The following is a 16771-nucleotide window of genomic DNA, read 5'->3' as shown; positions in this document are numbered from 1 at the left end:
ATCATCATCATTGGGTCTTTTATGCTGGATGACCAACTGGTTTCTTACAACAGTTGTGATTTGAGAAAGTGAGGGTGTGATTAGAGTGCAGTTAAAATTACCCCCATCTGTCAATATGGATTTTATTTTCTTAAGGATGGGGTAAGACTAAAAGCAAAGAGCGGTGCAAAGTAGAAGTGTTACTAATCTATAGCACCTGGTGAAGGTTGTAGCTGGTTGACATGTTTCAGCCCCTTCGTGCCCAATCGGGTCGGCGGACCTTCTTCAGGACCAAGTAGACACGCCACTGTGCAGTGTCGTGTAGGAGTGAGTAGTACACTTACCCTTCTGCATGGATGAGCTTGTTCGCTCACTTGTGAGTTATAGAAGTCATTGGTATCTGTAACTAGGAAAAGGAAAAATACCATGTAACTAAACAGGCACTTAGTCGCTATGATCTAAATGGGGCAAATCGGTGTGCTTTTTTAAATTGCAATTCTTTTCAGCTATAAGGTCGCCAAGTGCTACTAAGAAGTTTAACCGGACAAATGTACTGTGACTGTGGGCAACCTGATAGTTATGCTCATCTTATAAAGCAAAATATGCATCTAATGTGCAAAGTGCTGGTAGAAGTTACAGCAGTTATGTTGCGCATGTGAGGACAAGTGTTGGACTATAAGGTCTCTAAGTACTACTAAGAGAAGGGAAACTGAATAAACGTATGGTTTCTGCTGGCAATGCAGTAATTGCTCATTATCTATTATGGTAAAATGTTTGCGCTTAGTGCTGGTAAAAGTTACAACTGTAATCTTGCGCGCGTTAAGCCTAATGATGTAAGCAGACGTATATAGAATCACGATAGAAACCAGTACCTCAGTTAGGAAATGATCGTGCTCCATCGGGGGACGGGTGGCTGGACTCTCTCTGTTTGTGGGGAGCAAAGAAGAGAGTAGTAGGCAGTTTAAGCGTGGGGTGCAAAGCGTGCCACTGCCACTATAATGGAGAAATACCTTTGTGTGGTCCTGTCTGCGTCTTGTGCTGACTCCGTCCTCCGTACCCGGGTAGCGCAGGCAGGTAGAGGATGCTTTTCATAGGCAACAGATGATGACCGAATCGGTTGGCATACTCAAAGGACTATGTATGTGATGAATTGTCGTTTGCCTCCATCTTGAAAAAGATATACATATAATGTAATATATAGTAATGTAGCAAGTTTCCAGAAATTGCTGTTAGTAATGGTCAGCGCTGCTAAACTGAATTATTAATAGATTCTTATTAGACCAGTCTAATGTTAAGTACACCTGGAGATAATGGGGGCCGGATAGAGGATGCTGTTCGTAGACCATGTTTGATGAACAAATAGGTTGGTATAGTTGATAAACTATGGGGGTCATTATGATGGCGGACGGAAAAGCCCTCCGACCGCCGTGGTTGCAGAAAAAAAATGCCTGCATGTTCCACTGCAAAAACAGCGGTCACATTACGATGCAATGATTGAAAAATCCAACCGCGGCGGTCATATTCCACAAAAATCCGACTGCACCATCCTGAAAATCACAAAAGCCGACCTCGACAGAAAAAATTGCTGCGGAAAACACCAAAAACGCCGAACCACAAGCAGAATGGCCGCAAGTGAAATTATGATAAGATGGCAGAGCAAGCGGAACGATACGTCTTCTGACCGCTGCGGGCACCCAAAAGATGAATGGCTGAGCTGGCGAAACGATTATTGCGTTCAGACCGCTGCTGTCGTGCGGAAAGAAGAATGGCAGTCGAATGCAACCACACCAAAATGCCTCCAAGTGTGGCTGATTTTTTTCCTGCTGCCTTCAAAAACATTTGACACACCCCCATTGCATTTAAAAAGATACAAATCCCAGGTCAACATAGAGAACACACCGGACATGAATCACCCATTTGGTCACACCCACATAGCTGAGTATAAACCCAACCCCTTCCCTGACCCGCATCCTTTGCACAACTCCATCAGTGAAGGGCAAAACAACACAGCAGAAAGGAGAGGCAAATCATCACACATCACAACTACCCACACAAACACTTCCAACAACCACCTCGCACATCTCCACCACCAACTTCTCACCTGCACTTGTCACCCATTTGCACATCGCATACCTTGTCACAGATAAAAATGCCCAAATTCACAGACAGTGAGTTGTCAGTGATGGTAGACGAAATAATCAGAGTAGAACTACATTTGTTTGGAAGCATGGTCCAACAGACAACACTAGTCAGAAAAAATCAAATGTGGGAAAGGATAGTCAACAAAGTCAATGCAGTAGGGACCACCCTGCGCACACTGCGTGACATCAAGAAGAGGTGGCATGACCTCAAGACCAGGGTGAAATACCATGCCAACAGGAACCATGAGGTGGCTCAGAGGACTGGCGGTGGCCCTCCCATTCCACCACTAACATTCACTGAATGGGAGGAGAAGGTGCTTGCCATTCTGCATCAAGAGTCTCACAGGAATACCCGGGGGAGTGGAGGCTGGTAAGTAGTAACAAATGTATCCCATCACACTGCCATGTATTGTCATGCATAACTATAAAGCTAACTTTCCGAGACCTTAATGCACTTACGTACACCACACTCTTCCCAAAACATGTCTCACATATCTAACATTTCCTTCCTCTGATTCACCTCAAAGGTAGCTAGCAATATTTCCAGGGGGGTATGTGTACAGGTAGCCAGCACTACAACCCCCACCAGGCACCCTTGTCCCACAGCCGAGCAGGATGGAACACCACCCCGCCCCCCCCCCCTCCCAAGAGCCATGTGTAACCTATTCCCTTCCTCTGCTCAACTTCGCAGGGAGGTAGCCTTCTCAGCATGGAGGGGTGTGTGTGTACAGGCAGTCAGCACTACAACTCCCGCCAGGCACCCTTGTCCCACAGCTAAGCAGGATGGAACTCTCCCCCCACCCACCCCCACCTCCCCGAACCATGTGGCAGCCATTTCATTGCTCTCTTCAACCTTACAGGTAGGTAGCCTTCTCGTGCTTTCTTGCATCACTCCTGACAAGGATGGAACACTCCCCCTCTCAGAACCATGTGGCAGCCATTTCATTGCTCTCCGCAAACTTACAGGTAGGTAGCCATCTCAACAGGGAGGGGCGTTTGTGGATAGCTAGCCAACACTGCAACTCCCACCAGGCACCTTTGTCCCACAGCTGAGCAGGATGGACACTCTTTCCCCCCCCCCCCCACCCAGCACCATGCGGCAGCCATTTCATTGCTCTCCTCAACCTTACAGGTAGGTAGCCTTCTCATGCTCTCTTGCATCACCCCTGAGCAGGAAGGAACACTCCCTCCCCCCCCCCCCACCCAAGAGCCATGTGTAACCTATTCCCTTTCTCTGCTCAACTTCACAGGGAGAGGTAGCTGTCTCAACAGGGAGGGGTGTGCGTGTGTGTGTGTGTGTACAGGTAGCCAGCACTACAACCCCCACCAGGCACACTTGTCCCACAGCTGAGCAGGATGGAACACCCCGCCCCCCACCACCACAGAGCCATGTGTAACCTATCCCCTTCCTCTGCTCAACTTCACAGGGAGGTAGCCTTTTCAGCATGGAGGGCTGTGTGTGTGTACAGGCAGCCAGCACTACAACTCCCACCAGGCACCCTTGTCCCACAGCTGAGCAGGATGGAACACTCCCCCTCTCAGAACCATGTGGCAGCCATTTCATCGCTCTCCTCAACCTTACAGGTAGGTAGCCATCTCAACGTGGAGGGCTGTGTGTGTGTGTGTACAGGCAGCCAGCACTGCAACTCCCATCAGGCACCCTTGTCCCACAACTGAGCAGGATGGAACACTCCCCTCACCCAGAACCAGGTGGCAGCCATTTCCCTCTGCCGTGCTTCCTGACAGATAGACAGACAGTGCATGCACCCTGTCATCCTTCTCAAAATGCATGGAGCCATATGACTATCACATCCCTCACATGTCAGCCAACTCTGTATAGATCCAAATGTTTTATCCAGTGTGCAGACAGCTAAGCACATGTAACTGTCACAGAAATTACACTTTGACCCAGCAAGTCACATGTGAAATAAATTCAGGGCCCAAGCATGCACAGCACAGAATGCAATGTTTGCTCATATGAACACCACATATGCACGGTCAATCTGTCAAACAAACAAAACCACATGATTTGAAATAACATATAAATAATCAAATTAAGTTTTGGCGTAGCTGAAACAGATTCTCTGAAAAGTCAACTAAATCCACGCATAAACAATAGTTGATGTGCACCAAGTTGTTAGATGATGACGTCTTTGTAAACACACTATCTGTACATGTCACGTGGTTGTTATTTACATGTCACACTAATAACAATAATGTATGTACCTCAACATGTCATGATGCTGATTATCTTTTACCAATACCAAGTGATTGCAATGTAAAATGTTTGACGTATCAAATGTAACATCCAAAAGTGTGACACCAAGGTTGTGGAGTGCACTTAACTGACATTGTAACCTCTGTTCAACAGAAGATCCCCAAGCAACAGCTGTTGAAAACAACACCAACCAACAGAGCCAGTCTCCGCCCCCGGAACGTGAACTCTCTAATGCTGATTCTCTATGTTTCTTGGATGAGGAGCAACAACCTGGCCCCTTAGGACTGTCAGGGCGCACCTCGTCTCCGGCCCTCATTGTCCCCACCACCGCCGCCACCACCACCACAACTATCAACACACCAGCGACAACCACTACGCTAACCCCTGCTACAACGACCTGTGCTGTAGCCACCGCCACCATCAACACTGCTGCCTGCAACACTGTCCCTGGCTCGGTGGTTACCAACACCACCACACAAGCTGATGATGCCGGAGATAGTGTGTGGGTGTGTCAACAGCCAATGCCACAGGTCCATGTCAGCAGGGCAGGTGGGAGGGCAACGGGGGGACAATTACATGAGGATACTGAGACAGAAGCCCAGGCCACCATCGAAAGAGTCCTTGCTGCATGTCAACAGAACCAGGGACAGATGGGCCAGGTTGTAGAAGAACTGCGTGAGCTCCGCCTGCTGCAGCGGTCCATGGGCACACAAATGGGCCAACTTGTGTGTCTCATGGGCCAGCTTGTGGGTGTTCTGAGGGAAGTACATGCTGCCCAAATGACTGCTCAACCCCACTCCAGTGGCCAGCCTTCTGAAACACCCACCACTTCAGCTGTGGCCACAGAGAGGGGTGAGTTGCAAGACAATGACTCCTCAGACACCTCTGAGCCTGCAGCAGAGGCCCCCCCTGCCAAACGCAGGAGGGGCCGTCCGAGAAACATGGGAGGATCACGTGGCAAACCACCAATCAAAGCCAAGTCGCTGAGCCAGCATTGATGTCACCGGTGTTGCACTGAACATTGACTTTGTGTTTTTTAACAGTTCTTTTTATTAAACATAACGAATTGACCATTCAGTCTTCATTTGAGAGGAATTAAGTCAAAATCACCTTAATAATCACAGTTTTAATATTTGCAGAATAGTAGTTCATGTTTGGATACAACATTTATGGTGAGGGTGGATCATAAATTAGGAGGATGTTTGAGGGGTTACAGATATTTCCTCGTAAGCATTCCATAATTCCAAATGGAAGACCTCTTTTTCATACAGTTTTTTCCCTGAACATACACCAGTCCATGCCTGTTCTGGGTGATTGTGCAGCCCTCCACAATTGCGCAATGTTTCTCTTTGCTACCATTAGGCCTAGGGTGACCCATATCTTGTCTTTGCTGTTCAGATCCGTAGGCAGAAGGCACCTTTTAGCTTCAGGGTGAATAGCAAGTGTAAGCACTTCACTCAGAATATCATGTAATTTGCGCCAGTAGTGCTGAACGCATTCACATTCCCATAAAATATGCATGAATGTGCCCTCTAGGCCTCATTGCCTTCTAGACTCTCCCGTCTCCGTCGTACCCATTTGGACCAGACCAGGCCCCGTGATGTATAATCTGTGCAGTATTTTGAGTTGGACGAGTCGCAATCTGGCAAAGATTGCTGCTTCCCTTGGGGAGGCTACTGCCTCCTGCCACTCCTCGTCATCTAGTTCTAGGCCGTCTCGCTCCCATTTTTCTCTTGTTTGCTGGACGGGGGCAAGGGTATTATTGGATAATTTTTTATAGGTCAGGGATATAGCTTTCTTTGGTAGGTAGCCGTCCAGCAGCCTGTCCTCGGGGGGGGTGGGGGGGGGGGGGGGGGCGAGGATTCTGGTGGGGGAGGAACCTCTTTGCAGGCGTGTCTGTAGTTTGTGACGAACTTGCAGGTAGCTAAAGTACTCTGAGTTGAATACCTCCTATTCTTGTTGCAGTGAGGCGAACGTTATCATATCGCCTTTCACCCATAGGTCCCCTATTTTTGAGATTTCAATTAGATCTCATTTGTCTAACCCTTTCGAGATCCTCAGGTTGCCCAGTATTTCGGAATCCCACAGGGGAATCGCCAATGTAAGTTTCTGCTGCCACCCTGGGCTTCTGTTCGCTGCGTGCCGTATTTGAACTGAGTGCTTAGTCTGCCCTGTCAGGGGGAGCCACTGGGCTCTGGAGTATAATGCCCTGTGTTCTCTCTCTGCAATAGCCACCTATCCATAGCATATCCTGGGTTATCAGCGCAACGGTAAGTGCCATGGGTGATGGCGGCTAGGTGGGCAGTGCAATACTATTTTTTTTAGATCTGGAAGACTAATCCCTCCATCATACCAATTTAGGGCAAGTTTAGTCAATGCTATATGGGGTCTCTCATTCCAGAGTAGGTCTCTCTGCAGGCCCTCTATCTCGTTGAAATATCGTGCAGGAACTAGATCTGGGGAGTTTTGCAGCGCGTAGAGGAAATAGGATAGTGACATCATTTTGAAAAGCGCTGCTCTGCCCAACAGTGAGAGTGGACGCGCTCTCCAGCTTATTATATCTCGCTTCAGTCTTGGTAAGGGTGGGAGTAGGTTGCGTTCAAATTGGAGTTTGTGGTTTGATGTGATAAAAATAACTAGATATTTAAAGCCCACTGCAGTTATTTGTATAGGGCAGTCCCTGGGTGGGGGCGGCGGAACTCCGCTGATGACATATAAGAGGGACTTACTCCAATTTATTGAGTACCCAGAATATCTGCCAAAGGTTGCAAAGATATCTAGCACCCTTCCAAGTGATGCTTTTGGGGAGGCCAAGAACAGGAGAATGTTATCTGCATACAAGGAGAGACGAACCTCCCATGTTGCCGACCATCTCAGTCCTCGTATCCCTTCGAATCCATGCCCCCAGCGGTTCCAGGGCGAGGGCAAAGAGGAGGGGGGCAGTGGGCAGCCCTGGCGGGTCCCACAGCTGAGCGCAAACGTTACAGATTTTTTGTTATTAACTACTACTTGAGCCAGGGGTTCCGAGTAGAGGAGTCTGACCCATTGGAAAAAACCAGGGCCAAACCCCATTTTTGTTAGAACTGCGAAGAGTTACAGCCATTCGATGGTGTAAAATGCCATGACGACATCCAATGAAACTATTATTGCTGCCTCCTGGATTGTGGCTATTCTCCCCATCACTCCGTGCACTCTACGTAAGTTTAGTACAGTGTTTCGGTTTGGCATAAAGCCCGACTGGTCAGGATGTACCAACCCGCTTATTACTTGTACCAGTCTGTTTGCTAGTAGTTTTGCTAGTATTTTGGGCTCTGCATTGAACATTGACTTTGTTATTTATCCAATCCCACATTGCCATGTTGATGGCAGGAGTTTGTTGGACTGTGTAATTCCATTAATGTGGGGACTACTCTGTCTCCTTTACCATCACTGACAGCTCACACACTCACTATGCACAAATTACCTTATATCCACTTTACTTGTAACACAATCTAATAGAATTAAACAAGAACATGGCAGGGCCTCTTGCGCAAACTTTCTAATATTCTCCCACCATCAAATACACCACATCATTACTTTTGTGCTCCAAGGAAGAGGGCTGCCACTATTGCCCACCAGAAAGAGCTGGAAAAATGCTATCCTATATATTCAACAGATTATCCTGAGCTCAAGCAAGAGTACGTAAAAATTATAAGTCTGCATCTTCTTGTATTTCCTCAGAAGCCACAGCCTCTCGTCTTCAGAAGCCACCGAATATTCTTCATATAGCCACAGCCAACACGTGTTTCGTCAGAGTTGATGGGTATATATCAGAGACTTAATCAGGGCTATAAGTCAAATAAACATCATGAGTCTACGCTCTTCCTCAAATACCTTAAGTACTCCATCGCCTCAACACCCTGGTGTGTAAATTCCTCAGACAGATACCCACTGTGGGGTTCATCTGCCACGCCTCAAACCGTGAAAGAGGGGGAAATGAAATGTGTTGTAGTAGTGTTGTTGGGGGTGTCCATATGTCCCTCCGATGTTTGGGTGTACAAATCTATATTGTTTCGGTAAACTGGGTGAGAAGCAGCGTATAGGCAGGTCTGTAAGAAGAGATGTCGACTGTCAGTTGATGGTAATGACGCAACACGTAGCGAATGGTCTCATATTTATTACCATTTGTTTTTTATGGTCCCATGTTTAATGGATTAACTTACAGGAGATTTTTAAGAATATTAGAGGAAATTGATAAGGTTGTCTGCTTTTGTGTGGTACTTTTAATTTATGAATGGACAATAGCGAGAGAGGAACGGTCTGGTGATGCCAGATTTGTCACACTTCTGTAACGTGTGTATATATATATATATGTTATCCACCACAGGCGAATGGACATTCATATGGATATTCTTTATTAGGACATGAAGACTGATATTAAATGAGGTGAGACCAATTCTATTTATGCAAACGGTCAGGTTATGTTAGTGTGAATAATGGGAGCATGGGACCACGGGACATGATGTCATTATATACATGCATTTTGTCTTTATTATGTTGAGCGTAATTTACAGATGCTCGGACCTTTTGAAATTTCATAAGAGGTGAGCCCAGATATCAATTATGGCACTGGATAGTTATACTCCACACTGGGTTTTACTTGTACTCGTGTTAAACATATACTTCACAACTGTGCTATTATGCATGTTGTCTTCTTGCTATACATACGAGTGGCCATTTTTTCTAAAACCCTCCAGTTTAGATGTTTTTGTTGTTTTTCTGTTCTATACTACACCACATTTCATTTTTCTCTTTCACTGTATGAGGTGTGGCAGATGAACCCCACAGTGGGTATCTGTCTGAGGAATGTACCCACTAGGGTGTTGAGGTGACGGAGTACTTGAAGTATTTGAGGAAGAGTGTAGACTCATGTTTATGTGACTTATACCCCTGATGAAGTCAGTGATGTATACCCATCAACTCTGACGAAACACTTGTTGGCTGTGGCTATATGAAGCATATTCTGTGCCTTCTGAGATGAGAGGCTGTGTCTTCTCAAGAAGTTTCGTAGGAAATAAACCTAACCAAATACCAGAAGATTCGGACTTAGAAGTTTTACGTACTCTTGCTGGTGCTCAGGATAATCTGTTGACAATCGAATCGAAAATAAACACTATTTACACACCTATTCCTTTGTGTCAGTTGCATGTTTATCACAGTATGTACACAGTCAACTCTGATTGCAATGTACCACAAGCTCTGATTGTGACAAAACATTGATAGAGCGAAGGAACCTAGAAAGACACAAGAGGATGACCTTGAGTTGTCAGGTGATGCCATTACAGCAACAACACAACACTAGTCAACACCGTACATGATTCATCACACATAACAATACCAACACCATACACATATGGTAAGTGGAAACCAATACACTGTGCCACACACATCAGCCATTAGCAGTGAGCCAACAACAGCCAGCATCCAAACACCTCATCTATGCTTCGCCAATAACATCAAAGCCAACATACAATGTCATAGTTGTTCAACGGTAGCTTACATTCGAGGGAAGTAGTTGCCGATGAGCTGTTGATGCATGTCAACACCTTCCTCTTCTCCACTATCCTCATCACTGGTTATGTGTGGATTTGCAGCGGGGGGCATCTGCTGCTCATCATCGTCCAGGAGCAGGGGGATCTCTTTGTACAAGGCCAGGTTGTGGAGCATGCAGCATGCAACTATGATCTGACACCTTTTGGGGAGAGTAGAGTAGTGCACCACCACTCTTGTCCAGACATCAAAATCTAGCCTTCAGAATTCGAAAAGCATGCTCCACTACACGACGTGTCCTCCCTTGGGTATCATTGAAGCGGACTTCCCCTGGGGTCGTTGGATTCATCAGTGGGCTCAGCAACCAAGGCCGGTTGGGATGCGCAGAGTCACCTAGTTGTGAGCAACTCAGACCAAGTTTGTAATACAAAAAGTTGAGGAGAACAGCATGTCACTCATACAGCACACTATGTGATACAGCTCACTCACCAACAAGCCACACATACTCCAGATGCAGATTTTCCATCAGTTGTGGGATGATGCTGTTGCACAGTATGTAGGAGTCGTGTGCAGACCCCGGCTATTTGGCACATACATGGGAGATAATCATATCTGCTTGCCATACCACTTGCAAATTGCACCATACAGGCTCCGTGCAGGACCTGTCGAGCATTGAGGACAACTGAAGTTATCTCCCTTGGGGTGAAGGAGTCACTCCCCTGCATCCGCAGGCACCTTGAAAACCGCAGTGACCCGACTCAATCACTCTCTTCAATCTCGGACTGAAGCAGCTCGTCACCACCCCCACGCACAGAGTAGGACACACCCTCGAAACCATCCGCGCAGGAGGGACAAACATCCAGTTCAGCCACACCTCACAGCCCCCCTGGATGGACCACCACTACATACACTTCACCTTCAACACTTCCACCGGATCCAGACCCCCCCCACCCGCCTCGTAGGAACGGGAGCAAGATCAGAGGAGCACCTGAACACCACCCTCCTCCTAGACCCACCCTGCGCCATTACCGACGCCAACTCCGCAGCCAAGGAATTTTACCGCTGGATCTCCAGCTGTGCCGACAAGCTCGCACCCCTCCGCCACCCCGGCAAACAACGACCTCTGAAAGCCTCATGGTTCACCACTGAACTCAAAGTAGCCAGCCACTCCTGCAGATGACTCGAGAAAACCTGGGGAAACCATAACATCACAGAAGACCTAAACAGCTACCGGGACGCCCTGAAGGAATACCACCAGCGCCTAAGACTAACATCAGGCCAGCCAAGACTGGTAGACTCTATAACAAGGTGAATCCTATCCACACCTCAGTGTTTGACGCCTCTACACAATACATTGGGTCTGCCATGGCTGGGAGACTCTACAACAAGATGTATCCTGTCCGCACCTCAGTGTTGGATGTCTCTACATGATACATCACAACAGCCAAGACTGGTACACTCGTTCAACAAGGTGCATGTTGTGTACTCCTCAGTGTTGGATGCCTCTACACAATACGTCAGGCCAGCCAAGACTAGTAGTCTCTACAACAAGGTGGAGCCTGCCCACTCCTCCGTATTGGTTGCCTCCGTGATATGTCAGGCCAGCCAAGACTGGGAGAAACTCTACAACAAGATGGATGCTGCCTACACCTCCATGTTGGTTGCTTCTACGTGATACGCCAGCCAGCCAAGAATGGTAGACTCTACAACAAGGTGGAGCCTGTCCATACCTCAGTGGTGGATACCTCCATGATACGTCCGGTTAACCAAGACTGGTAGACTCCCTACACTGCACACGGTGTAAGTGTTTGTGGTTGCTGAGTTTCCTTTTATTGCTTGAATTTGCTGCTAGACATTTTTGCGTTTTTGCACACACAGTTGCTTTGTTAAATACTTCGTCTAACTTTATCACAATTTTTAAATCTTTGGGATAAATAAGTTTTAAAGAATTGCCTTGCTACTCCCACTCCGTGTTTTTTATTTGCTGCACTTCCCGCTCGACCCTGGCGGTACCCGGATGTTAGACTGGTCCGCACTGCACCAGGGTTGACGTGCTAGTTGTTGCTCTTCAGACACTATTTAAGGCACACTGGGGCGACCGCGCACAGTGTAAGTGTTTGTGGTTGCTGAGTTTCCTTTTATTGCTTGTATTTGCTGCTAGACATTTTTGCACACACAGTTGCTTTGTTAAATACTTCGTCTAACTTTTAGGACCATTTTGAAATCTTTGGGATAAATTGGTTTTAAACAATTACCTTGCTACTCCCACTCTGCGTTTTGTATTTTCTATTCTTCCCGCTCGCCTCTGGCGGTACCCGGATGTTAGACGGGTCCGCACTGCACCAGGGTTGATGCGCTAGTTGTTGCTCTTCAGACACTATTTAGGGGACACGCGTGTGCCCGCGAAGCAGGCGTGCCTCGCCAAAGTCATGCCCGTCTGCGCCCGGAGCGCGACCAGCGCCAGAACCCCTGGCCGTTTTAAATCTGAATCATATAGCAGACAGCAGTTGTTGGATCTAGACTCAGGCTCATGCAGACTGCATAACATGTTTCTGCAAGACAAGAACACAGGTGAGCTTGCTTGCCCAAAATGCTCCTATTGGCCGAGTCAAGGTACTGTTAACAGTCTTGACCAAGCTGGGAGGAGGGGGGGGACGCCTGAATGCCGGATGCGGGAGACACCTTTAATAACTCCCTGGGCAAGACCTACATAGGGTCCCTAAACTAGCTCAGGAACAGCATATACAATGCGTTCTGTTGAATGTGCGGTCCGTAGGGAAACATAAATATCAGATTGAAGACTTGATCCAAAATACAACACCTGATAGAGGCTTCCTGACAGAGACCTGGACAGGTAATGCCTCGGGTCCAGACTGGAATATAGTGTTACCGAAGGGCTATGCAGTCACCTCACAAGACAGGGAGGAAGGTAAGAGGATAGCGATAATATACCGGGACCATTTAAAGTTGCCAGTGGAAGCGATCTCGGACCTACCGGCGGAGGCGCTGTATTTTACCATAAAATGAAAGAACCTCTTTAATTTTTAGGGACTTGTGATTTATCGCCCACCTGGACCTAGGGCCGCTTTCTAACAGGCACTAATGACGCATCTGGAGTCTTATACAAACTATTGGTGACGGTTAAGAGACTAAAGCCTACGTCATCTTGGTTCAGCTCTGAGCTGAAGGGTTTAAAAGTTAATTGCAGGCGAGCGGCGCGTCTTTAGAGACAAGAATATAGTAAAGACAAGAAAACAATCTACAATCTTGCCCTCCAACAGTATAAGGACGCAATCATTCCTGCAAAAAGACTATGCTATACAACCAAGATCGAGGAAGCTGGTAATTCCACTAAGGAACATTTTAAAACGGTCACACTGCTGTCTAAATCTCAGCAAGCAAATATGTTGCAACCATACCAAGGTATGTGCAATAAATTGGCCACATATTTTCAGAACAAGGTCCAAGTAATTTATGACAACCTCTTGAATACCCGAACGGGCCCAGATAAGCCAGATCAACCACTGGATGACGCTGGAACAAAATACACTATTTTTTATTTTTTTATTTTTGAAGGTCTTGTAGAGCGCGAAAAAGATCCTTGCGGATATCAGAGCGCTTTACATTAAATCTGGATAATTATACAAACGGATAAATGTAGGTAAGTCACATATACATAAAAACTCGTGCAAAGGGAAGCATTAGGGTACAAAAACAAAAACATGGCAATTGTATCAGGTCGCAGTCAGATAAAGTGACTAGAGTGTCTGGATGGACCCATGTCGTAATAAGGATTTCTAGTAAGGGTGCGATTGATCTCGGAGTTTCTATAGTTTATGATCAGATGAATTTTGCCATGAGAATCGCTTTTACTTCCTTTTTGAAAGATGCGGTAGAAGCATTCAGTCTGGTTTCTGGGGGAAGTGTATTCTATATCCTGGGAGCCATCCCAGAAAAGGTTCATTTATATGTTTTCTTCCTGTTGAATCTTTGAGGTTTTAAAAGCAGGATTTCTGCACTTCTTGAGGATCTTGTCCCACCAGAGATTGTCAACTTCTGTGCGAGGTAGCTGGGTGTCTTGTGATGTATAGTCCTATGCGTCATGCACGCTATTTTTAGGTGAATTCTGGCTTCAAGAGGTAGCCAATTTAGAGCTTTTAAGTCTGTGGAAATATGGGAACTTCTTTTCAAACCAGTGATGAGTCTCGCTGCAGCATTTATTGAGGCTCTTAGGGGAGCTGTTGTAGCTTTTGGAAGGCAACACAGAGCGACACTTCCGTATTCCACTCGAGGGATAACTAGCTCTTGTACTGCCAGCTTGACTGGTAGAAAGGGTTTCAGCTTCCTCAGTGTGTTTATCTGGAAGTTTGCTCCCTTTGTTGCATTGCTAATGTGTTTCTGCATAGTGAGGTTGCTGTCAAGACTTATTCCTAAGGATTTAGCTGAGTCTACAATGTTTGGTTGAACGTTGAGTGCAGTAATCTGTTTGATCAAGTCTTGCGTAATGGGGATTTTGGCGGGTGGAACTATAAGGAGAAATTTGGACTTTAGAGCGTTCAATTTGAGATGGTTGTCTGTCAGCCAAGTCTGGGTGTTCCTGAGCATTGTGTTAAGCACGTTAATGTATTCTAGGGTGTGAATCTTAAGGTAGAGTTGTGTGTCTTCGGCGTACATGTGATATTGCCCGTTAGACGCATGTAGCAATTCGGTGAGAGGTTTCAGGAACAGGTTAAACAATGTCAGAGATAGTGAGGACTCTTGCGGTACCCCCAGTGTAACTGGTACTGTTTCAGAAGATCTATCAGATTGTCGTGTTTGACCGTATCAAAGGCTGAGGATAGGTCTAGCAGGATGAGAAGGCATGATCCGTTCTGATCGAGGATTTGCAGCGCATCGTCAATAATGTGTGTCATGGCTGATTCAGTGCTGTGACCTGCTCTGAAGCCTGATTGGTGTTTGTTAAGAAGGTCAAAGTGATCAATATGTTTAGTCAATTGTTGGTGAACACATTTTTCGAGTAGTTTGGCAAAGGTAGGAATATTGGAGATAGGACAATAGTTGCTTAAGTCAGTAGGGTCGGCTGTGGGTTTCTTTAGGATGGGCGATACCTGTCCAACTTTGAGGGAGTCCGGGATGCAGCCTTGTTGGAGGGAACTGTTAATGATTTTGGTCCAGAGAGGCAGCAGCCATGGGGTTAAGTCTTTAACCTCATTTGCCGGGAGAGGGTCGTTGAGGTGATTGGCCGGCTTCAGGGCATTAAGAATCTTGCCTAAGGCTTCCTCAGTGTAAGTAGCAAAGGATGACCAGGCTGCGTTGTTTTTTAAGTCAAACTTTGAGGGGATTTGGTGTGGTGCAGTTGGGAGTGGAGGGGAGGGGTTTGTGAGAGGACCAGAGTGTAGTAATAGGTCATTTAGGAGATCCTTCTTGATGTTGTCAGTCTTCTGAGTAAAGAAGGCAGAGAAATCTTCACAGTTTGGTTGTGGGCGGGCTATGTCTTGTAGCCGTTGAGGAGCGTCCTTAGATTGGGTTCTGATTATTTCAAAATGTTTTTGAAAATGTCTTGCTTGGTCTAGTTGGTGGCTGAAAAAGTCAGCTTACTTGCGCTTGATCTTTCTATAATAAGCATTTCTCTTTTTCCTCAGTAACTTGAGGTGGTTAGAAGATGGGGCTGCTCTCCAAATGCGTTCATGAGATCTGAGAGACCATCTGTCCTCATAAAGTAGACCGTTGTACCAGGGCTTAGAGTCTTTAGTGGAAACTCTCTTTAGTTGAAGGGGGGCTATCTCGTTAATGATCAAAGTCATAGAATTGAGGTAGTGGTTGGTGAGATCATGGACGTCGGAAGATTCTACAGGGGGCAGAAGAAGGCTGTAGCTGGAAGAGGGTAATGTGTTGGGGTTGAGTTTTTTCAAGTCTCTTTTCCAAATGTTTGGTTTTGTGGATTGAACTGATTTAAACTTCAATGTTTCGTTGCTAAAAAAAGGTGATAATATAATGGTCTGACCAGTCATAGGGTTGGATCGACTCCAACTGAATGACGTCAATTTTGGAGATTATTAAATCCAGGATTGAGCCTTTTTTTGTGTAGGGCTGTTGCAGATTTGGGTGAGGGCTAAATCATCAAGGAAGAGTTTGAGACTATTGACCACTGCGTTGTTGTGGTCGTTCCAGTGGAGATTGAAGTCGCCCAGGAATGTTTGGGTATTTTGCCGCCCGGAGTTCGTTGAAACCATATCCATTTTGAAACCATATCCATGAGGTGTTCGGTGAAGATGAGGTTGTCTCCAGGAGGATGATAGATGATGTGTAGCGAGCATACTGGTTTGCCGTTGCTGCTAATGTCAAGGCAAATATATTCGCAAGAGGGGAAAACGGGGGATATGGCTCTGTTTACAGTGATGTTGCTATGATGTATACAGGCGATACCGCCCCCTATCTTATCGATTCTATCTAATCTAATGATGTCGTAGTGACGGGGCACTAGAATGTCGATGAATGGAGTGGAGGACTCCGTTAGCCAGGTTTCGGTTAAAATGATCAGATCCAGCTCCTGTGAGATGATGAGTTCAGCTATATCCGCTGCATGTCTAGAGCAGATCTACAGTTTAGGAGTGTGCATTTAAGATGGAGTGTGATGAGGGAAGAAGTAGGATCCTGAATGAGAGGGACTCTTCTTAGGTTGTTGTCGATAATTCCTCTATTGTTGTGTGTAGAGGACCTGAATGGGTTAGGGGGATAGTAGGTATGGACATCTGAATGGGAGTTAAGGGGTTGGTAAGAGTGGTTTCATAAGAGTGTAGTAGAGAGGTAAGATCGCTCTCAGAGAACGGATTGATTCTTTGCAATGGGCGTGTTAAGATATTACAGGAGGGGACTGTTTCCCATCTGGGAAGAGTAAGTTTCG

General features: G+C 46.4%; 1 protein-coding gene across 5 annotated transcripts in view; it reads left to right on the top strand.

Moving 5' to 3' along the window:
* The window catches only part of LOC144821591 (uncharacterized), a 145204-nt gene that overhangs the window by 67775 nt on the left and 60658 nt on the right, over positions 1 to 16771 (top strand). For 2 of the 5 annotated variants that reach the window (XM_078678809.1, XM_078678810.1), the window contains exon 3: positions 4492 to 5409. The exons of 2 other annotated variants lie outside the window; for them this stretch is intronic. In XM_078678809.1, the coding sequence (XP_078534935.1) occupies positions 4492 to 5336 (845 nt within the window). In that variant the 3' untranslated portion in view covers positions 5337 to 5409. Of the gene's footprint in view, positions 1 to 4491; positions 5410 to 16771 lie in introns of those variants that run through there. One more of the 5 variants, XM_078678811.1, reaches the window with a different exon arrangement.

Source organism: Lissotriton helveticus, chromosome 2_2 (assembly GCF_964261635.1).
Source record: "Lissotriton helveticus chromosome 2_2, aLisHel1.1, whole genome shotgun sequence".
Lineage (NCBI taxonomy): Eukaryota > Metazoa > Chordata > Amphibia > Caudata > Salamandridae > Lissotriton > Lissotriton helveticus.
This window is presented reverse-complemented; position numbering and strand designations above follow the sequence as displayed.